We start from the raw sequence: 21,710 nt of genomic DNA, 5'->3' as shown, positions 1-21,710 counted from the left end.
CCTGGAACTGTTCATTTAAAATCCTTTTGGTGCTAATGAAAGTGGTCCTGTTTTCTGTTGTTCGGGAAGAAGCAGGAGGTTTTGCTTTCCAGCTTTAATATGACCAGAAACAATTTACAAACAAAATCCATGTTTGTTTTATTGCAGCATGATTGCATTCAAACACAGTGTGGTATTTCAGTGTCTGAGAAGCAGTAAGCAAAGCAGCAGTGATCAACAATAATGCTAATTCACAGTCCAACAGATACGAGTTTAGGGAAAGAAAAAAGCATAAATGATCAAACAAAGGAATTATTTCAAAGAGGATTTGTAAGGCAAAAGTCTTTCTTGACTGTAAAGACACTCCAGGTTCTCACACTGATGTTTCCTCTTTGAAAAGAAGATCGAAACCTTTAAAACCAGAAGGTGCTTTTCAGAGAAGATAAACGGAGGGAGAGGAGATGGAGGGGATAAACTAAAATAACTGAAGCAGTGATGAAGGACTTGACTCTCTGTCTTTTCTAAGAGTAGTGGAGCAGTGTCGGCCTGTTGACACTGGAAAGCCCAGCAGCAATCGGTGATGTGGCTTTTGACTAAACAAATTAATGCCTGTGAGGAAGAAGCAGCCCTGCAACTTTCTGTGGCTCTGGGTTGACTGAGAAGGGAGAGGGGCATAGAGGTTGGGCCTGTGAAGAGCACAGTCTGTTGTGTCCGGAATGAATTGGGTTGGAGATTTAATTCAGCGGGTGAACATCTTGCTGCTGACAGACGAGGGTCTCATGGAGGAGTGGTGGCAGGCAGAGGAGGTACTGGAGTGCAGGTGAGCAACAGTGGAAATAGTAACCCTGGGCTGAGTTTTGCTGCCTGTTGATGATTAGCTCCTCAGTCCTATTTCACATCAGATCTTGTCTCAAGCAGGAGTAACTGAGCACTTTTCCATCTATAATGTTTAGTGAAGCTTCTGGAAGGAGAGGGATTTCTGCCATCTCAGTTTGAATTTAATATGCAAATACCCCATGATCCCTGTGTAGCTGCCTGTGAGGAATTTCTTGCATGTGCCTCTGCCATTCTGTAAATCACCAGCAAGAACATCTACCCCAAACTTGGATCCACGTTAGAGGCTCTGTGATGTTGACTTCAAACGAGCATATCTGGGAAAACTCCTGCCTTGCAGTTCCCTTTTTTGCTGCTGCTGAACACATGTTGATGCCAACAGGTAAGTTTTGAAACTAGGTTAGTCAAAGTAGAGATACAGGGCAAGAAAAATGTGCCGTGATAATAAGCTGGTTCCCATGATAGTGGAGCCTGGTCTGAGTTGTGGTTGCCTTTGTGGTGCAGCAGAGAAAGGGCAGCAAGTTAGCGGTGGAGCTGTGTGCGAAGGCTGCAGCTGCAGCATTCCATCCGAGTGTTGTGCAACACATGGCAGTGCCTGTGTAGAAGGAAGCTGCTCCAGGGCAATGGGTGAATAACAGTCTTCATTTTGTGGTGGGGTTAAATACTGTTGAACTTGGTGACAAGTCCTCAGCGGTGATGTGGTGGTTTCTCCACTGGAGTTTAGTAATTGAAACATCGTCAGCTTGCTCAGTTATCTGTTGTCTTGGGTAGGGGCTCCTTCTTGGCCGGTGTACGCTCTGCTAGGGAGGTGTCTGTTTAATCAGCCTGTTTTCTGCAGACTCTGAGGTGTTTTGAAGAGCATACTTACCCTGAAAACTCCTGTTTTGCAGAATGATGCCAGCGCCACGTGCCTGGTGATTGATGCTTGCGCTGTGCACAAGATATGGAGGGTGGGGGCAGAGATGTTTGCTGTCCACCTCAGGGCTGTCTGGCAGGAGGACAGAGCAGGCTGGAGTCTGTCCAAAGCTCTGCCCTCACCTGCGGAGAGCTGCTCCGGCTGAGTGGGGACAGGCACAGCACCCCGTGCCTTGCTCTTGCTTCTGTGAAGAAATACAGAACAAATTTTAGGGCTGCAAGTTTCTGACATCTGTGAAGGCAGGAATATGCTCTGATCAGGCGTGTGGCATGTCCAGGATGTGCTTAATGTTCTGGGGCAGAGGTACTCCAGCAGCACCCGCTCCAGATGGCAGACGGCTTTCAGCCCTGTAACTCTCCGTGGGCAGCTGTGGTGCAGCTGGAGCAGGTGGCACAGGCTGTAATGGCAGGAAGCAGGTGGATGGGATGTTTCCTGCTACCAACAGACTTGCTGGTCTCAAATGAAGATATTTAAATATGGACAGATGCCCCTAACCCAAAGAGGTGCCTCTCCCATGCCAGCCTTTTTCAAGGCTGAAATGTATAAAATGTTGAAGAACAATTTTCAATCTTTTCCTTTGCAAGTAGCAAACCTTAACAATGACACCAGTGATGGAGCTGTGCTGATCAGCAGCACTGGCAGGGATCAGGAACCTGTTGTGATCTGCATGGGGAGGCTAGTAAGGCAGTGGGGATGCTGCAGAGGGTGGGCTCTGCTTGCCCACGTGTAGAGCTGCAGGGCACCCTGGTTTCCCCTTCCTCCCTTACCTGGAGCCCGGGAACTCCACGTTGGGGTTTGCTCAGTGACGTGAGTGACTCCTGGCCAGACCTCAGCCCCAAGCATTGGGGGTTTCCACCCTGTGTCCCCCAAGCCCAGCCTCTCTTGAAGGCTGCCTGCCAAAAAAATCCTTTTCCATGTTCTCCAGGGTGGGATGCAGTGAGGCTGTGATACAACTGGTCTTTGTGGTCCCTGCCAGGGCTCCAGGCAGGAGGAGCTGTGGTTTGGTGTAAGATAATCACTCTTTCCCGTAGGACATGACTCAGAAGGGTCCCCGGTGGTGTGGAAACAGAGCACCAGATGGGCATCGTGATGGCTGGAGCCCCTATGCTCTCCCTGCTGCATGGGGCCCTGGTTTACCTCTGCTTTGTCATGCTCAGGTTCCTGAATAATGGAAGGGGCTGTAAGCGGATCCGGCCTCGCTCTCCGGTTTCCCCAGGGGAAACATGGAGGCTTGCCCATGACCCTGGCCTCATCCTGCTCTTCTCCTTGCTGGGGATCAGGTGTCGGATGGGAGCTGAGCTGGGGCAGGGCAAGGGCTGGGTGCTCTGGGGAAGGTGGCCAGTACCTGCGGTGGGTCCCCTTGTGCCTGCCCCACCCCAGTGCTCTGCTCTGGCCCCAGCTGGGGAGACTGGTCCTCCCTGGCCCCCTGGGCTGGGTCTGTGCCTGCGCGGCCACATGCCCCTCTCGAAACAGCCTTTGCATCTGGGACTTCTCTCTCTTCTTCAGTTTATTCCAAGAACAAGCAAAAATGTGCCTTTTAGCCTCATTTAAGACACCTCTCTATTCCCCAGGCAAAATAATAAGTCAACGAGCAGAGAGTATGAGCACCAGATTTTGGGCCAGAGGGAGGTTTGCAAGCGGCTCTGGGTGCCAGGGCCCCGGTTGTGCCTGGGTCATGAGGCTGTGCTGTGGCCCTCACGGGGGGGGGGACAGGTGGAGGGGCCCTTTTCCAGCACTCCAACCAGCATTTGGGATTTTCCCTATAGCACAAGGGTGTGACGGGATAGGCTGCCTCAGGCTGGGCTTGCGGGACTTGCTTGGAGGGCAAGAGGAGCCAGGACCACATCGCAGTGGGCACCAGGGGCTGTGTCCTGGCTGGGGATTCCTTTCCTGCTCCGACGGGCTCATGGATGTGCCTGGAGAAGGTCAAATTCTGCCCTAGCTCTGCACCCTGAGATGGCATGTGGGGACCAAAGGGGGATTCTGGTGGCTCTGCTGTACCCTGTAGCAGTGCTGTGTGTTTCCCGAAAGGCATGTTTCCATGGCGGGGCTGCCTGTTGCACCCATGAGCGTTGGGGACCCCAGGGCTGCGCTGGGTGCTGTGGCCCCCCCCCTCCCCTTCCTTCCCACGAGGGCAGGAAGGACCAAGCCCCAGTTCCTTCCTGTGCAGGGATGGGGGTCATGGGGCATCTGCGGTAAGAAAAGCCCTGCCCATCCTGCAGCTGCTGCCAGTTGTTTTGACGTCCCACGTGAGTCACCAGGCCCCACATCTTCCTTACCATGTGCGATTAAACACCAAATCTCTGCTGGGTTGCACTGTCCCAGCTCCCTTGGCCCTCCCAGCATCTTCCAGCCCCTGCCTGGCTACAAATACTGGACTGCCCCGATGCAGGCAGGGCATCCCCACTGAGCTCCCTCGTACCCTGTGGGGACAGAGCCACTGGCATCCCATGATGGGAATTTAAGGATTTAAAAATCAAACAGCATGGGAAAAGCAAAAGCCAGCGGATCCGGAAGCCTGCGGGCGTCTCTTCCTCTCCCTCCAAGTGCCATCGCCTGCTTCCTGCCCTACCTCATCTTCCGCAGCCACCTTTGTCCTCGCAGACGTGTCAGGCTAGCAATTCCATCTGAACACACGGTGAGGAGCTGGGGCTGGAAGGCGTTGTGGGGGATTTATAGAAGACAGAGCCTGAGAAGAGACGTTGGGGCCTTTCCAAAGGTAGGAGAAGGTTCAGGACAGCAAGGAGAGAAGGGAAATGGGATCAACGTTTACATGTGGATAAATGGGGAGGATAGGATAGGATAGAAGGGAAGGGAAGGGTCGTCTTCTCTGTTTGGGCGCTGCGGGTGAGTTGCTGTGTTGGAAGGAGAAGAGGAGTGCCTGGCTCTGAGCTGGGTGCAAGCGATGCTCTTGGGTGACTTGTCATGGGTGCTCTGGGGCTGCATTGCCGCTGTGGGGCTGGAGAAGGGAAGCAGTGGGAGAGGAATGAGGCTTGGAGGGTGGAGAAGCTGGGGACAAACTGGGCCACGGGAAGGGCCCTGCGTGGCCCACATTGGGTGACGGGGATGGAAGGAGCTTCGTCCCCAGCCAGGGCTGCAATGGCCAACACTCCAGCGAGGAGCTGGGGTGTGTGGGGAAACTGTGGTGCCCCTGTGGGGTGCATCCCGGGTGGGATCCTGGCAGCCAGCTTTGCCCTGGCCCAGGGTGCTGGGAGTGCGGTTCTGGCTCAGCAGCCCCAGGAGGTTTCTGCCATCTCAGCAAAAGGGCTGGAAAATAAACGGGGGTGAAAAGATGAGACAGCTCCGTCGCCAGGCTCCTGGCTCAGCACACAGTGTGTTTTCACCTCAGTGCCACCGAAGTGGCAGGTTCGCACGGGAGTTTGGGGTGCTGGGGCTTGGCAAGAGCCCTCGGGGGAGTCTGATACTGCCTGGGGGACTGGGGCTGCCAATGAAGATGGCAGGTGGGTGGGATACAGCCAGTGCCATTGTGGGATGCCCAGTCTGGGGGGGAGGCTGAGGCTGCCCTGACTCCCGCAGTGGGCCTGGGGCCCCTTCGCCCCATCCAGCCCGGGGTCCCCACCAGCCCGGCTGATTCACCGAGCGCTCACCGGCGTGGGGCAGAGGATGCCAGCAGACGCTCCTCCTCTGCAGGAGGCAGGCAAGGACTCGGGGTGGGGCTTTGCCGAGAGAGAAACCAGAGTCTGGCCAGCCCGGGGGAAGTTGCCCGGCTGAGCACCCCGGCAAGACAGCGAGGCTGCCTGGCTGCTGCTGTGCACCCACACGCCGGGCTCCGTGCACCCCGTAAGTCTCTGCTGCCTTGGTGGGTGCATCCAGAGTGGTGCTGGGCATGAGCCATCTCACTGGTGTCATGGGAAAGGGGTGCCCTGGGCCAGGGTCACCTGGGGGGGGTGAGGGCAGGGTGGTGGTCTGGGTGCCCCCATGCTGTCAGCTGTAGGGACCGGATCAGACCCCAGTGTCCCCTGACCAAGCTGCCTGCAGACACCCCCCCTGTTCTGTGGGGCTGTAGGAGACCTGGGTTGACCTAAAGCTTTGGCTCCCAGAGTCCTGCGCTACTGAAACACAGCTTTTCCCCCCCTTCCTCCCTGCGGGACAGCCCTTGGAGCAGACACACCCCCAGAGTGTGGGGCTAGACCCCGGGCTGGCTCCCAGGGGGTCCAGGAGTGCCCCGTCCCACGCAGCCCTGAATGGCCGCTGTTTGCCCATTGGGCACATTGCGCTTCTGCTGCCACTATTTGCCATGTCCTCCGCTCGAGCGAGCGGCGATTTCTGGCACTGGGTTACACCCTGCCCCTCTCCATCCTCGGAACCCCCACCAGGATGGGGTGAGGGGCATTGGCCCTTGACGCAGGAGACCTGGTGCTTACCCTGCTGGGTGATGCACAGCCTTTTTTCTGTGCCTCAGTTTCCCCCAGTGTGGAAAGGCGCTTCTAGCAGTGGGATGGTGAGCTCTGGTTGTTCTGTGCAAACAGCCCCGCTCTCCCCAGTGCTGGAGGAAGCAGCTGGAGCCGCCTGCGCGCGGAGAGCATCCGGCCCTTCCTCGCAGCCTCGTGGGACCGAGGCCGTGTATTTACTTGTTCTCCTTCCCCTCCGCTGCTGGACTGACTCATGGCTGCTGCGTCACGCAGCCCATTTGGCTGGGAGTCTCCTAACAAAGCAGAGGAGTTTATCTGGCTTCGGGCGAGCGGCTCTCGGCAGCCAGATGCTCCTGGTTACCAGCCCAATGTCCCCATGGGGGGGTGGCTTTTGGGGACATCTCCAGTGGGGTGCTGAGCTGTGGGGAAGGTGCACGAGGTGCCGGGGCAGGACTGGGGAAAGGGATGCTCCGTGGAGGCACCCCGAGCAGGAGCTGAGAGGATGCTGCATCCCAGTGGTGTGGGCCCTGGTTGTGCCCATCTGGTTGCGCTGCTTTGTTTCTCCATGGAGGCAAAAATAAAAAGCCCAATTAGGGGGCTAATTATGGGGCAGCATTTGTTACCATCTGTTCTGTTAAGCCTGCAATGCAGAGCGATGCTGGAGGGGTGAGGTGTGTGCAACTCCCTGTTCCCCACGGGCTCCCTGCTCCTGCTCCATGGACGAAATCACTGCCCGTGGGAGCTGGGGGTGCTGAGCAGCACCTTGTTTTCCATCCAGGATGGGCCGTTGGCAGCCAGACACCCTCCCGGCAGCCAGAAAAACCGTTGTCCACCAAGAGTATAAATATGCCCAGCCCAGCATGTGGCTGGCTGCCAAGCCTTGCCGTTCCCAGCTCAACCCATGGTCTCGGTGCTGCACCACAGATTGTGGAGGTCTGGGCTCAGAAATTCACCTTCAGGGTGTGATGTCCCTGTGGCTCAGGATGGGTCCCTAAAGCTGCTCCCCGCTAAGCCAGCGAGCTGCTTGTGCCCCCATCGCTGCAGGGGAAGGAGAGGCTGGGGGACTTTGGGAAGAGCTGGCCATAGGCCTGGCCCATGGCAGTGAGCACCCCCAATTGTCCCCACTTTCTGCTGTGACCTGGACAGAGATTTTAAGCAGCTCCAGGAGCTTGTTGTCCCCCCTGAGTGCTTTGAAGAACCAGCAATAACGAGAGCTCAGCCACTGCTGGGTTCAAGCTCCTTGGCTGAGATGGGTCTCACTAAGGCCATGGCTCAGCCCAACCCTCCCTGGGAGAGAGCAGCTAGCTCTGTTTTAATTGCTTATCTCTGAGTAATGAGCAGCATTCCTGGGTGAGGTCAGTGCGGCAAGGACGGCACTGGCTGCTGCATTGGGGGAACCTGCTCTGCACTGCCCTGTTGAGATGCTAACAACCCCCTCAAAGGACTTTTGAGCAGGAAAACCGGGGTTTTCTTCTTAAAATAAGCCCTGCACACGCTCCAGGGCAGCAGCAACAGAGGTGCTGCACCGGCTCTGCTGTTTGGGGACTGTGGGTGGGCTGGGAGCGTCCGCTGCATCAGTGGCAGTTGATGCAGTGAGGTATTTAAGGAGAAGTCCTGAGTAAAGCCCAGCCTTCATTCAGGAAGGCTGGCAGCTTTCTCGGCATTTTATTATACAGCTTAGGAGGGCTTTTCCTCCACATGTTTGCATTCAAAGACACTTTGACCAAGCCAACAAGCAGTTTGGATGGGGCTGACTGACTGTGTCTGCCCTACCGGACTGAGCACTTGCTCAGTCTCCAGTTTCTTCTCTTCCAGGGCAGACATGGTCATATTTATAATGGAAAAAGCCCAGGTGAACACAGGAGCCTTTTAGCCTCCTGCCACGCCTCTGCCACGCCTCTGCCACAAGGTAAAATATCTCAAGGGCAGTACAAATTCCTTGAAGGTGACACACCCCCCGCCGTGGGGATGGCTTTCTTGTCCTACTGAGCAAAGGACGTGGCTGCGACAGGGTGAGCACGGCTGCAGTGGTGGCTGCCAGGAGGCAGACGGGGAGCAGGGCAGGCAGGAAAGGCTGGACGAGCTGCTTCGGCCTTGTGATGCTGGAAGAGCAGCCCAGGCTCCTTTGAGACCTGAGCATTTCCCAGGGTTTGGTGCCAAGTCCCGAGGTCTTGGTGACTGCTCCTGGGGTGCCAGGAGCACCCTGACCTGAAAGCCTTCCCCGAGGCGTGCGTCACCTGCATTGCTTCTGCCTCCAGTTCCGGGACCGCTGCACGGAGCGTTGCAGGGCACCCGGGCATGTTGGCAGGGCTGGTGGGGTGGATTTTGTACCCGGCCGATCTTTTTTCCTGGCTGGGTTGGGGTGTCCTCCCCCTGCCTGCCCAAAGAGGATGGTGCGTGGGTGCCTCTTGATGCCCCATGGCTGCCCCTGGGTGCGCACCCCTGGGTGCCTTGGGCAGAGCGGTCAGCCCTGGGGGTGCATCCAGGTGCCGCCCCACTGTCCTGTCCAGGGGATGGTGGTTTTCCCCGGGCTGTACCCTGACCTGACGTGCCCCTTCCTCCTACAGGCCTCAGCGTGCCGGCCTGGTGCTATGCGATGCTCCCTGAAGCGCTCCCTCACAGCTGCACTCGCAGCCTCCTTCCTCCTCCTCCTCCTCCTCCTCTTCCTCCAGGGGGGCAGCTGGCAGGAACAGGATCCCCTGGAGGTGAGTCCCCCACCAGTGATGTCCCACTGGAGGGGCCACTGGAGCATCCTCCGTCCCCACATGGACCCCCCACCCCAGCTCTGCTCCCTTCCCTGCACCGTATCACCCCCAAACCCCAGCTCTGTCTTCTCTCCCTGGGGTTGCCCTGTGCACCTGGGCCTCCCCCCCGATCCAGGAGCTGTGGGAGGGCAGGACAGGGGCTCCCCCTCATTTCTGGGTCCCCCTGTTGTCATTCCCCCTTGCTCACGTGTGTCCGTTGTGCTCTGGGGTCTGACCTGGCTGCCTGCGGCTCCCATCCAGGTGGAACTTGGGGGCTTGGCCCCAGCCACGGTTCTCCAGATGCTGCAGCCAGAAGGAGCCCAGCGCATCCTCAGGGACACAGATGACCTGTCTGCACTCCACAATGTCTCCTACCATCTCCTGGCTGGCTCCCTGTCACCCCACAAAAGTGAGTGGCTCTGGGACCCCGGACTGAGCAGGACTCCGGGTTTGCACATCTCTCCCATTGCAGCTGCATGTCCCAGCATGGACCTGCTCCATCACTGCTGCTGCCAGGGTGGGGTGGGGTCTGCTTCCAACCTTTTTGGGATGAGGGACCTGCTGATACCTGGTGACCTCCCCCAACCACCCTTTGCTGCTCCTCCTGGGAAGATGGAGGGGTAGAGGAAGGTCCTTGTGCTCCAAGCATGGTCCATGCTTCTGCACCTTGGTACTGGGGGTGACAGAAGGCATTCTGGGTTTCCCAGATCTCTGTGGGGAGGGTGGCTGAGATCCCATCTCCCTGGGGTTGTTTACTGCTCTCCAGTCAGGAAGGTGGAGATGGTGGGGCTGGACCACCAGCACAACCATATAGTGTGGGACATGGGGGTCAAGCTCTTAGACAGGTGCACGAAGAACAATTCACATGCAAAGACCATGGGAGGGAGCTTAGGGCAGCCCCACACAAGCCCATGCTGAAACCAGAGGTCCAGTATGTGCACAGTGCTGCACAGACCAGCAGCAAGAGAAGCTGCAGCAAAGCTGAACAACTGCAGCCACAGCTGGGCTGTGGGCAGGGCAGAAGGATGCCTCATCCCAGTGTGGTTGCATCTCTGCAAGGTTTGGAGTAGGGTTCCAGGATGTGTAGCCATGCCACAAAACCATCCCTGCCCCATAGACTGTCTCTGCACTGTTCCTTCCCCAGGTCTGGCTTTTTTTTAAGGTGTTTTTCCCAAATATTCTTCTTCAGAGGAGTCCCTGACTACTTATCCTGTCCTCTCCCTGCCATTTGGGCCAATTTTGGGCACCTCCTGAGATGCTGGGGGCTTCACCTTCAGAAAGGACCTGCTGGCCTTGGACATGGGGCCATAAATAGCAGTAACCGTGCTGGCTGGTCATGCAGAGAGCTTTTTGGAGCCCCCTCCTTGTGGCTTGCAGGGAAAAATGTCACCGTGGTGCATCTCAGGTCACCCCTCAGCCTGCTAATGCCTTTCCTTTGCCTTGCAGAATTCTTGGCAGTGGGACTGGCATCAGTGCAGCGGCCGCGTGGCTACTACCTCCCAGCCACACTCCAGTCCCTCTTCAAGCAGTCGACAGAGGAGGAGCTGCAGGAGATGGTGGTGGTGGTGCACCTGGCCGATGCAGACCCAAGATGGAACATGCACGTGGCTGCCAACATTGCCCACAAGTTTGCTCACCACATCCTCCTGGGCCAGCTCCTGCTTATCCACACTCCCCAGGAGTTTTACCCCACCCTGGAAGGCCTCAAGAGAAACTATAACGACCCAGAGGAGCGGGTGAGGTTCAGGTCCAAGCAGAACGTGGACTATGCCTTCCTCCTTGCCTTTGCCGCCAACCTCTCCTCCTACTACTTGATGATTGAGGATGACGTGTGGTGCGCCAAGTCCTTCTTGACGGCCATCCGCAAGGCACTGGCTTCCCAGGAAGGCTCCAACTGGGCCACCCTTGAGTTCTCCAAGCTGGGCTACATCGGTAAGCTCTACCGCTCCAGTGACCTTCCTCGCCTGGCTCGCTTCCTCCTCCTCTTCTACCAGGAGATGCCCTGCGACTGGCTGCTGGTCCACTTCCGCCTCCTGCTCACTCAGAAGGATGTCATCCGCTTCAAGCCCTCCCTCTTCCAGCACATGGGCCTCTACTCCTCCTTCCAGGGCACCATCAACCGGCTGGAGGACGATGAGTTCCAGGCTGATGCCTTGGACCTTCCGGACAACCCGCCAGCGGCCTTGTTCACCAGCATGTCCGTCTTTGAGAACTACAAGCCCCTCAAGGCTTACGGGACAGCAGAAGGGTATTTTTGGGGTAAAGACCCAGCAGCCGGCAGTGTCTTCTCCATCATCTTCCACCAGCCGGCCCGCGTCACCCGTGTCCGGGTGCGCACAGGCTCTGATGAGCGCCAGCGTGATTTCCTGCGCGCGGGGGTTCTGGAGCTGGGCCGGCAGCGGCAGGCTGATGGCCGGGACTGCTCTGCCTACACCACTGTGGGCACCTTTGAGAAGGGGACCTTTGAGCAGCGGGGACTGGAGAGGGGCATGCCCGGCCCTGTGGAGTGCGTGAGGATCCGGGTAACCCGGGACCAGAGTGAGTGGCTCATCATCCAGAGCATCGACATCTGGACCACGGCAGGCACCTGATCACAGCTGCAGCAGGTTGCCAAAGCGGCTGGATTTTGTACTAAGAGGTCCTTTATTTTTCTCACTCCCTTTTTTTGATAAGGAATTAAATTATTGACTCCCACTGCTGCTGCCGCCTGTCTCTGGAGGGATGGCAGGTGCTGCTGCGGGACACGGATGGGGCCAGGAGCAGGGCCCACCAGACTGCGCCTGCTTGGGGGATGCCCAGGTGGTATGAGAAGAGCAGAGACTGGGCAGTAGAAAACATTTCCTCCCAGGGAGGATGGTGTACAGGACGAAGCTAATCAGCTAATTAACAAACCAAATAATTAATCAGGAAGTGGCATTTTTTGCAACCTCTCCACACCATCCCTTCCGCATCCGAGTTTTCTAACCCACTGACTCCTCATTTCTAACCTGCATTTTTTTCCTCTCCTATGGCATTTTTGAAGCTGTTCCTGGGAAGGGTCAGGGAAAGGTATGGGGGTGCTGCTTACCAAACCCCTCACCCTCTAGAATCAGGGTCTGGTCACTGGGAGCAGGAACCCTGGTGATCACTGATGTCTCAGTGCTGATCAGAGGGGCACCGGCCACAAGATGGACCCACCACACCAGCTCAGTCCCTGCACGACAGCCACGGCAGCTCTCATCCAGCTGCTGCTTGTGCTCAGACCCTTCAAACAGGTTTTCACCCTCTCGGGGGAGGGGGGGGGGGGGCTGCAGTTCCCAGGGACCACACCCTGTGTCCATGAGGGATTCACACCCAGAGGGAAGGACAGGGAAGATGGGGTTTCTAAAAGGAGGAGAAAGGTCCAACAACTGAGCACCACGGAACAAGGATGGGTAAAGGAAAACGTGACCTCAGTATAATGTGAAGCTCTGGGTACTTTTTAGCCCAGCAAGGTGCTGAAGGGTAACTGGGGTACACGCAGGCTGCAGGCACAAAGCCCCCAAAAAGCTTCTGTTTGGATCTGTCTGGCAGGATCAGCTTGGAGGGCTGGATTCTGCTGGGCAGCTCGATCAAAAGCTGTTGGCACTAGCATGCAAGGCGGTGACCAGTGCCTCTCCCAATTAGGCTTTTAGCAACAATTCCTCAGCTTTCAACAAACAAGGAATTCCAATCTGCTCGGCCTTCTCATGAGACAGCTCGGAGCAGTTTGTCGCTAACTTGTGCCAAGCAGGACTGCTCTGGTTTGCCAGTGTTTTAGGCCCAGCTCTCCTGGAGCAAGACAGTCAGCCTCTGAGCACAGACAAGTACAAACCAGTGCCAGGGGACCCACCTGCCAAAACACCTGAGTGCCGTAACCACAGCTCAGTCTTGAGGTCTTGCATCAACTTGCCTGTTGGGCACTGGAAGGCAGCCTGGAGAGCAGCTACTCAGTGCTGGGAGCCCCAGACCTGGCATGATGGGACTTTCCCCTGAAAAAAAGCCAGCCATGTAACAGATCTTTGTCTGCATTTAATACAGAGAGATGCTACATGATAAACTCCAGCACTTTCCTGACGTTATAAATATACACATTGCAGAATCACCTCAGTTTCCTCCAAACAGCCCAAGTACAGTCAGAGCTCTCGGAGTGTTTTGAGTAGCACAAGTGTCCCCTTTCCAGGGCCCCAAGTCCGAGACAAGTGTTTACAGTGCTCCAGTAGAGCCTTTGCCCCCGTCCTCTGGGACACAAATGCTCCTGAGCACACTGTGAGAGCATCAAGGCTTACTGGCATGGGTACAAACAGAAAGCTTTCTCCCCAGTATGTTTATCCACTGCTAAAGCAGGAAAAGATATGAACTTAAATCAACCTTTTACCTGTTGTTGGTCTTTTACTTGTGAACGTACTGATCAGTTTTGTGATATTCACCTACACAGAAACAAGCTGCAATCTCGGTTATGCTGGTGTAAATCTGGACAGATTCCACTGAAGAGAGTGGAAATCCACTCTGTTTACACCAGGGTAAGTGCAAGCAGCAGCTGACCACGGGCAGGGAACCCCCTCCTCTTCCTTCCAGTGCAATACACTTGTTTCATCACCACAACACCCGCTTAACATCGGTGCGAACTGGAGAAGGCTTCTTCATCCTGGAGGAGTGGCACATAATTTATCCCACATAAAAATTATCCCACTATTTTTGTCTCAGAAAGACTCAGCCAGCTTCCAACACTCTGTACTGAGACCCCTGTCTCTGATGCGAGGGTGGGCTGACAGAGACTTCAGTCCCAGCAAGTGGTGCCCGCAGGGTCCAGCCGAGCACAGCATGCTGGAGCTGCAGCCCCCACTCGAGTCAGCCGGTGAACCCGGGCAGCAGCACTGCATATGACCGACCATTTACATGCAGCCACGGGGCTAACGATCGGCACAGATCTCAGCCAGGCAAGGGTTAAGGAGCCTCTGGGCTAAGAGGTAAAGGGCAAGGGGACAAAACCAGAGGCAAGCGTTTTGGTCTGCTTCTCTCTATGAAGACGGTAAATCAGAGAGGGTTAGAGCTTTTAGTCAAACACCACGGATGTCCTGAAGGATGACTTGCTGTCCGTCTCGACCAGCGGAGCTACCTTGTCTCTTGGGAAGTGGTGGCGCATAGCTCAGCAAAGATCTAGCTCAGCATCTTGTGGCGGTCGAAAACGGTCTTCCTCTGCTCCTGCACCTGGCGCTTCCAGCGCTGCTGGGCCCCCTCCACCCTCTCCAGCACTGTGTTGGCTCTAGCACCAGATGGGGTGGGGGCTGGGGCCAAGGAGCGAGCATCCTGCAATGGAAAGAAACGGTGAAAGATATCAAGGCATGCCCAGCCCAAACATAGAAGGTGGCAGCTTGACTCTGGGAGAAATTTCAACTGAAAGAGCAATTCAAGGCTTGAGTTGTCCTGATGAAGAACCTCACTTTTAGAGGTCCTCAACACCAGCCCCCCAACTCCAGCTGGAAAGCTTGCTCCTGGGGACCTCATATGGTAAAGTCACAGACCCCAAATAAAAAGCCTCCAGGAGAGGAACTACACTACGTCTAAACCCCTGCTGGAAATCCACTGCTAGGAGGTCTGCAAGGAGCCACACTGCTAAAGCAAACAGCATCACCCCACTGAAACTGGGCCAACAATTTCCATTGTCCTCAGCACACTAGCTTACACAGTAGCTGCTCATCTGTTTCTCGGATGGTGCTGCAAGACTTTTGTCCAGGCCTGCTGTTCAGACTGCTCCAACCAACCAAATTTACACTGCAGTAATGTCAGAAGGCCCATTGGATGGGGATCCATCGTGGCACACAAACACCAAGGCAATGAGAAGGTCTATCCCAAAGAGTTTGCAGTCCAGCACACTGGAGTAAGATAAGCCTCACTTACTATCAGGCATTTACAGTGTGTACCTAGATCTAAATCTGAATTATTGCTGTGGAGCAGTGGAGCAAAAGCATACTTTTAGGATACAATTCATCTCCTCCTGCAGGACCTCCTTTTTTCAGCAGATGGAGGTAATGGACAGACTGCACATCAGAGCAGCTACTCCTCGCTTACATCAGCGTATGAAAGAATTGGGCAAAATAGTTTGTACTTACAACAAAGTATAAACAGGACAGTCTGATCCAGTGGTTTTCTCAGAGGCTAGGAAAGGAGAGCATCTTCAAACATTGCAGCTTCCCTTCTCAAAGTGTGACTGAGCTAATCACTAGCATCCAGAGTCACCAATTGCTAGGGAAGGCCTCCTCATGAGTCTCCTCCTAGCAGCCGGGGGCCTGGAGCGGCAGCTGGGGCAATGCTCGAGCACAGCCCTGGGGCTCCACCAAGGAAAGGAACTCAGCTCCAGGAAAGAGCTCTGTCTAGCACTGCGCCCTGCTGAACCGCACATGTCTGAACTGAGAGCGCCATGGGGAAAGCTGTGTCACAGAGCCACACGCTGCACTAACAGGCAGCAAGACTTGGGCAGCCCTTGCATCCTGCAAACAGAGCATGAGCTACAGATGCAATCAAGCATGAGAGCTAATCACTGTGTGTGCAGCCACTCCACTCCTCCACACCAGCCATCAGCTCTGCCTCTAACACTTCCTTCTCTGAGACCAGCCCCATCTCAGTCTCCTGTATTTCCCTATAACAGAAGGGAAGCCTCAGGGGAAGAAGAAAAGATTCACAAGTCAGGGCACTCTTGTTCCGAAATCCCCCTTGGAATCAGGCCCGATCATTCACCCTAAAGCACTGCCTCTCTCCCAAGGGGAAAAATTGTGGATGCTGAAATTGCATTAATTTCATGCAGCACGAAATTTGTCCTCCCCCAAAATCTGAGAGAGAGAGAGAGAGATACTGATACTCCTTCTTTGTTGCTGGGTCCTAACCTTCTTGCCCAAGACGTTGTATGCCAATGTCCCCCCAAAAGATGGGATCCGAGTGAAATTCTGCTCTGGGGAGAAGCACAAGGAACAAGAGCCTGGACACAAGAGGGCCTAGCCCCAGAACAGGGTCAAACAGCAGCACCTTAGAGGCCACTCTTTTAAGCATCTAGAAGAGAGGCCTGCCCCATGTTTCAGCAAATAATTAAACCCATCCTTCCCTGGAAGCTCACCACCAAGTAACTACGCCTAGGACACTGCACAAACAGGAACCATTTAACTTTTGGTTTCATCTAAACAGACATACCAAATTCAGGCCACTTGGTAAAAAGCCACCCCCTGCCCCAGAGGACAGGTCTTCTCTTGGGCTCGTAACACACAACTTGTACTTTGAATACTTCCTTGTGCTTCAGCATGATCTGCATAGATTTGAGTATAAATGTTTACCTGTGGCAAATGCCCAAAAAGCAACAGCGCTGGTCTCGCACTGGATCAGAGGGGACAAGCATGAGGTCACTCTATTTCCCTGTCAGCAATTCTCTTGTCACCCTACCACCCTGTCTCCACCACGACCGCAGCTACCCATGTGCACCCTGCATGCACCAGCAGCACAGCCTCACCTCATTCTCCTCCTCATTGTGCAGGGGCTGGGTATAAGCATCTGGCTTCCGGATCAGGGGGTCCACCAGCACAAGGAAAGCCATGTAAAGCAGCAGTGCCCCCACCACAGACAAGTAAATGATGATGATCACCTGCAGTTAAGGACAGCACAGTGGAAAAGGATCAGTATTGTAGATAAGAAGCACCACAGAGGCCAGGAAGCTCCCTTCACAGCTGCCTCTGATGTCTGACCTCTTCTCTCGTTCTAATTTTGCTCACTAGAAAGTCTCTTGCACTTGCAGGAAGGCTGATAACATGTAAGTGTCATCACTGTATAAAATGTGCTGATCTTCTCCACACTGTGCCAATTTAGGACACATGCTGCATGTGAAAGGAGACCAACAAGATGGGTCCCCAGTCAGGGATGCCTGGCACTGTCACACATCCTCAGCAAGAAGACTGGGCTCCTGTGCAGCCTGCTCCTCACTGCCAGGAGCCCTCCTGACTCAGACATGGTGCCCCTGGCACTACCACCATGTACTAGCTGTGATAGTTTTATTTTCCCTTTCTGGGCTCTTCTCCAGGAACCCACCAGTCTAGCTGTGCCTGGGATGGTGTGGCATGGCAAGGAGAAGGAGCCAGCCACAGGGAGCAGACCTGCCATTACCTTGATGGTGGTGGTGCTGCGCTCCTCATACTTGCATTCACACAGCAGGCAGTAGGCCTCCACATCATTCCCTGGCACCGGCATTGGCTCCACAACATGCAGGCAGTTGCTGCAACACAAAGAAACCAAAATCAGCAACAGGACAAGGTGAAACCAAAGCTCTGTGGAAGGATGCTGGGGTGACTTTTTTGGTGTCCCAGCTTTCCTGTCAGGCTGATAACACTGATCGGGTTTTAAGAGTTCCCCTCGCAGCTCAGCTAGCCCAAAGTTCCCGAGACAGACTGTCCAAGTGCCTTCTGCAGGGATCCGGTCTAGGTGAAGGGGACTGGAGGGTACACCCTACATCTGCTGAGAGCTGTGGCTTAAGAAATCATGCCTCCCAGATTCCTCAATCTCTGTTCAAAAAATGCCCCTCGCCTGGGTTAAACATCACGTACCAAAACGGCTTCCTCTGCAAATACAAAGGCAGGGAATTATTTCCTTAGCACCAGCTGGAAACTCCAGAGCATTGGCTTTCATGGACTGATCCCTCCGGATTCAACCCACAACTCACCAGTCCTTCTGCGACACATTCTTGTTGTAAATGTGCCCACTGATGTTCCGGTACGGGGGACAGATGCACTTGCAGCGGATGTCCTCTGAGCTCTGCAGAAGCAAGAGCAGACGGCGTTAGTGAGTGAACATGTGTGCAGAGGTCTGCTGCCCTTACCAGCCAGGGGTGTGGGAAAAGGCAAAACATTCTCTGCGAGAGAGAGGACTTCACACCATGTCTCCTCCTCCTGCGCTGCTTCTTTCACATCAATAACTTCACAGTTTTAAAATGTCTTGAGCCCCTCTGCTCCAGACACCAGGTACTTTTCAAATAAATTTTAAAATGCAAACTTCAAAACACAGTAGAAGGCAGGGCAGAGGCCACTGTCACGTACATTCACAGCTCTACATATGATAAATGCATATCTGCTATAGCACTCCTTATCTTTGCAAACTTCCACAGAAAAACAGTTGCTTCTCTGCCATTTTTGTTTCTGTTGTACTACACACATGGTTCAGTGCTTGTGTCTGAAGCTGTTCACTCACCTTGCTGGCTTGTGCTGGAGGAGGAAGGATGCAGCACAGCAGCACAATCAGGAGCACGGAGCTCACACACTTCTGGGTGCACTGGGTAAACATCATGGAAGCCTGAGGAAACAAAAATTCACATCCAGGAGAGAGGATCTCAGCTGAATGCAGCCAGAATGAGTTAGTCTGAGCTTTCTTTTTTGGCCCACTTGCCTCTATTTTGCCCAGGAAGTAGAAATTTATCGCCAAATCAAGGCTGATGCCAGTCAAAAACTCCTGGAAACACTTTACACAGATCCCAAGAAACACTCCTATCAAAAAAGTTTCCACCATCCAGAGCCACACGTCCAAACTACCACAGTCCTGCAAAAAAGTATTGCTGACTTCCTTACAGTTTGACTTCTGCAACTCCATGTAACCTCCTGTTACTCTCTTACTATTGCAGAGCTCTGCAACAGGTATTCTGCTACTGACAGTTTTGCTCAGTAAAAGATACAGAATGAGGAAAACACCGCACCAAGAGCGACTTAAGGAAGTCCACTGGGCCTCATTGCTGTACTGTATAATAAATTTTAAATCATTCATCTTCTGATAGTCAAAGTTTTGCTTTTGAAGGGGTCAGCATATTTTCCTCTCTCACAAGCCATGAACTACAGGAAGGGAGTGGAATATTTACTGATTCCTAAACCTCCTTTACCCCAAGATACCTGTTCAGTAAACCCCTATTTTTTAAAAATTATTTCAAGTTGCTAGCCTGGTGAATTCATTATATGCCTTTTGCTACATATGCATAGATAAAGTTGTTCTAGAGACATGTGTTTGCACAAATCCAAAAGAACATGAGCTCATATTCTTTGCCACAAAAAGCAAAGCTAGTCTTAACAAGGCTAGCATTCACATTCGCAACGGCAGCTCACTGGGAGACAAAAGGCACAGCAGGCCTCGTGGTGCCACCTTGGGGAGAGCTCTGAAAAGCCACTTCAGCACAGCTTTATTCAGGGAAGGTAATTTACACCTTCATTAATGAGCTCCACACTGCACATGTAATCCCACAGCTAACTCCAGATACTTATGCTGTATTACCTAACATAATTCCATTAGTATTTACATCACTCGAATATTCTATCACCGTTTGCTTTATCTCATGTCAACACTCTAAAAATTAATGTTATGGATTACAAACACCAAGTTCCTCTCCTCTTTATCTAAACAAAACACCAGCCACTTCTAACAAGCTGACCTGCCAAAAACCATCAGAATACATTCCAGTCGTATCGGCTTATTGCAGGATTTCTTAATCCTTTGCACCCCAATTAGCAGAAACCTCCTCAAACAATGGTTCTTTCTTTGGAGACACCCTTGCACGTCAGGGTTTTAGCTCTTCATCAGAAATGCTGGTTAACATATGACTTATCTGAGCCGCACAGTGCACATTCCCCATTGTAAGTGTTTTTGGACTACTACTTGTTTGAATTTTCAACTCAACAATGGAGCGCATACCTGGAATTTAGTTTTAGCCTGCTCAACTAAATTCAGATCATCCAAACAACTCATAACTGTCATTTTTAATAAAAGCAGGGGAAAACACGTGATCTATTATACCATGTTTGCCAGCAACAAAATAAAAACTTGGAATGACACCTAGACAGAGTCCACCCATCATGAACTGTAAAACACCAGCGGCCACGCAAAGGGCAATTACTCCTAATTCTTTCCAAGTCTGACAGCGTACGTTCGAAGGGGCACTTGCACACATGCCTTAAAGCTGTTGTTTTCCAGACAATCACCCAAGTTTACAGCAGCCATCTGTCTAAAAGCATCTGTATCTGGATCAAAACCCAACAGCGCTGTGAATGACAGTGGAGGAGAGGGAAGTTAAGGTCTTGGAGGTCGTGACCGAGGAGCCTGGCAGCCCCCAGCCATGACCCCCCCACCCCCCAAAAGGAGGCCCACAGCACAACCGCACGCATCTGCCCTGCGCCCCTTCTCCCTGGGAGCACCCCCAATAAACTCTTCACCTTTCACATCACCTGGAGCCCTTCTAAGACTAAATCTACGACGGCTCCGACACGTTGCCCACCACTGCCCCCACCCCGGGATCCGTGCTCTGACCACCCCCGACACTGAACCGACCCACTCCGACCCCCGGTCCCACGCAAGGAGCAGGCTCCTTCTCAAGGAGCGGGGCTTCCCTCGGCGGCGACCCCTCAACTCCCGCCGAAGGGCCGCGGGTGCTCAGCCCTTCAGCGCCTCCCACGACCCAGCTCCACCCCGCTCCAGGGCCCCGGGATGCCTCCGGTAATCCAGGCGGCCGCCGCCACCGGAGAGCAACCGACCCCCGGGCTCCCCCACACCCCCGCCTCGGCGAGGCCCCGCCCGGCCCGGCCCCGGGGGGGCGGGAAGAGGAGCAGGGACGGGAACGGGTCCGGCCGGGCCCGGCCTCCCCTCAGGCCGCCCCGAGCGCGGCCCCCACCGGCCCTACCTGCCCCTCGACGCCGGTGCGCGACAATCGCCACCCACGGGCCCGGCCCCTGCAAGCCCCGCCCCCGCCCCGGTCCCTGCGCGCCCATTGGTTGCGGAGGGTGACGTCGCTGACAGGCAGTATCCGCGGCCAGTCGGAAGGCAAGTCGCCCGGCCGGGTTCTGAGGAGCCGGTCCGCAACCCCTTCCCGCCCCTCAGAGCTGAGGGGACGGGGTCGCTGGCGCTCGTCAGCCGGCGGGGTCGGCCCCGGGAGTGCCCGGGCGGTGTTAGGCGGACCTGGCCTGGGGCAGCTCCTGCCTGGCTCCCCCCTCGTTGGGCCCCGTTCTCCCTTCAGCTGGCCTCCCACCGTTCACCACACCGTTCACGTTGCTGTGTCCATCAAAGGGGAAAAGCCGAGCCACAGCGGTGCCCTTGGTTGTGTTTTTTGGCTGATGTATGGTTATAAATGATATTCACGATCCGCTAGGCTCAAAGGCTGCGGGTCTGCAGTCAATTTCTTGTATTAGAAACCAATGACTCATTTTTGCTCCATCAGCGTGCCAAGAAGAATGTTGTGCCTTTCCAGGGCCATGGAGTCTTGTGTGTGGCCAATGAGAATATTTCTGAAATCTGGCTCTAAAAGTATCTTGGTTTTGCCCCATTTTCTGTGGCTGCACTCTTAACTTCAGGTGTGCAAATAACCTTGGCCTTGCTCCTGTGGCAGCTCCCCGGGAAGCTCTGCTCTGCAGCTGGGTGGGTCGAATTGCTTCTCCGCTTACTCCGGCATATTGCTGATTTACCTGGGCTTTATGTCTGTGGCGCTGGATAAAGTTAGGACCTAATTCTCTTTCAGGTAAAAAGCATCCATTGATGGAAGGGGAAAAAAAAGAGACCCAAACCTCTGGTTTAACGTCTTGGAACCTTGCGGCTGGTGCCTTGCCTGGGGTGGGCCCGGGCGCGGGGAGGCATTTTTGGGCCGTGTCTCTGTGTAGTGATGGGGCTGCTCCATGCGGCCCTGCAGCCCCATCCCGCCTGGGTGGCAGGAACCTGTCTGCAACAAATGCCCGTCGTGGGAGGGGTGTTTCCAGTCCTGGCAGAGTTGGCTTCTTTGATGAAAATAAAAATGAGAAGACTAAGATGAGATATATTCAGCCAGAAATATGTGTAAATCAAACGGGAATGTCTGTCTGGCATAGATAGTTT

General features: G+C 54.4%; 2 protein-coding genes and 1 long non-coding RNA gene across 11 annotated transcripts; 1 reads left to right on the top strand and 2 right to left on the bottom strand.

The window, feature by feature from the left end:
- Positions 1-113: 113 nt before the first annotated feature.
- Positions 114-12,828, bottom strand: LOC128154120 (uncharacterized). Of its 2 annotated transcripts, XR_008239250.1 has the most exons (3): positions 12,697-12,828; positions 2,497-2,622; positions 114-1,913 (listed from the first exon to the last, which is right to left on the bottom strand). It is a non-coding gene; the product is annotated as an uncharacterized LOC128154120 (long non-coding RNA). The 2 variants fall into 2 exon arrangements; XR_008239249.1 differs by lacking the exon at positions 2,497-2,622.
- Positions 953-11,540, top strand: LOC128154117 (alpha-1,6-mannosyl-glycoprotein 4-beta-N-acetylglucosaminyltransferase-like). Of its 5 annotated transcripts, none has more exons than XM_052814240.1 (4): positions 953-1,195; positions 8,670-8,807; positions 9,108-9,255; positions 10,293-11,540. In XM_052814240.1, the coding sequence occupies exons 2-4, from the start codon at positions 8,694-8,696 to the stop codon at positions 11,435-11,437; spliced, it is 1,407 nt and encodes a 468-aa protein (XP_052670200.1). In that variant the 5' UTR covers positions 953-1,195; positions 8,670-8,693; the 3' UTR covers positions 11,438-11,540. The 5 variants fall into 5 exon arrangements, with proteins under 5 accessions (XP_052670200.1, XP_052670199.1, XP_052670202.1 ...); XM_052814239.1 differs by lacking the exon at positions 953-1,195 and adding an exon at positions 3,349-4,367; XM_052814242.1 differs by lacking the exon at positions 953-1,195 and adding an exon at positions 4,371-4,448.
- A 31-nt stretch (positions 12,829-12,859) lies between the features above and the next one.
- On the bottom strand, positions 12,860-20,612 carry TMEM9 (transmembrane protein 9). 4 transcript variants are annotated; one of them, XM_052814250.1, is made up of 6 exons: positions 20,530-20,612; positions 18,066-18,167; positions 17,542-17,633; positions 16,989-17,097; positions 16,342-16,473; positions 12,860-14,153 (listed from the first exon to the last, which is right to left on the bottom strand). In XM_052814250.1, exons 2-6 carry the CDS (start codon positions 18,159-18,161, stop codon positions 14,004-14,006), a joined length of 579 nt encoding a protein of 192 aa, XP_052670210.1. In that variant the 5' UTR covers positions 18,162-18,167; positions 20,530-20,612; the 3' UTR covers positions 12,860-14,003. The 4 variants fall into 4 exon arrangements, with proteins under 4 accessions (XP_052670210.1, XP_052670209.1, XP_052670208.1 ...); XM_052814249.1 differs by lacking the exon at positions 20,530-20,612 and adding an exon at positions 20,066-20,523; XM_052814248.1 differs by lacking the exon at positions 20,530-20,612 and adding an exon at positions 18,261-20,059.
- Positions 20,613-21,710: the final 1,098 nt, after the last annotated feature.

Source organism: Harpia harpyja, chromosome 19 (assembly GCF_026419915.1).
Source record: "Harpia harpyja isolate bHarHar1 chromosome 19, bHarHar1 primary haplotype, whole genome shotgun sequence".
Taxonomy (NCBI): Eukaryota; Metazoa; Chordata; class Aves; order Accipitriformes; family Accipitridae; genus Harpia; species Harpia harpyja.
The sequence above is the reverse complement of the archived record's forward strand: the minus strand, read 5'-3'. Positions and strand labels throughout refer to the sequence as shown.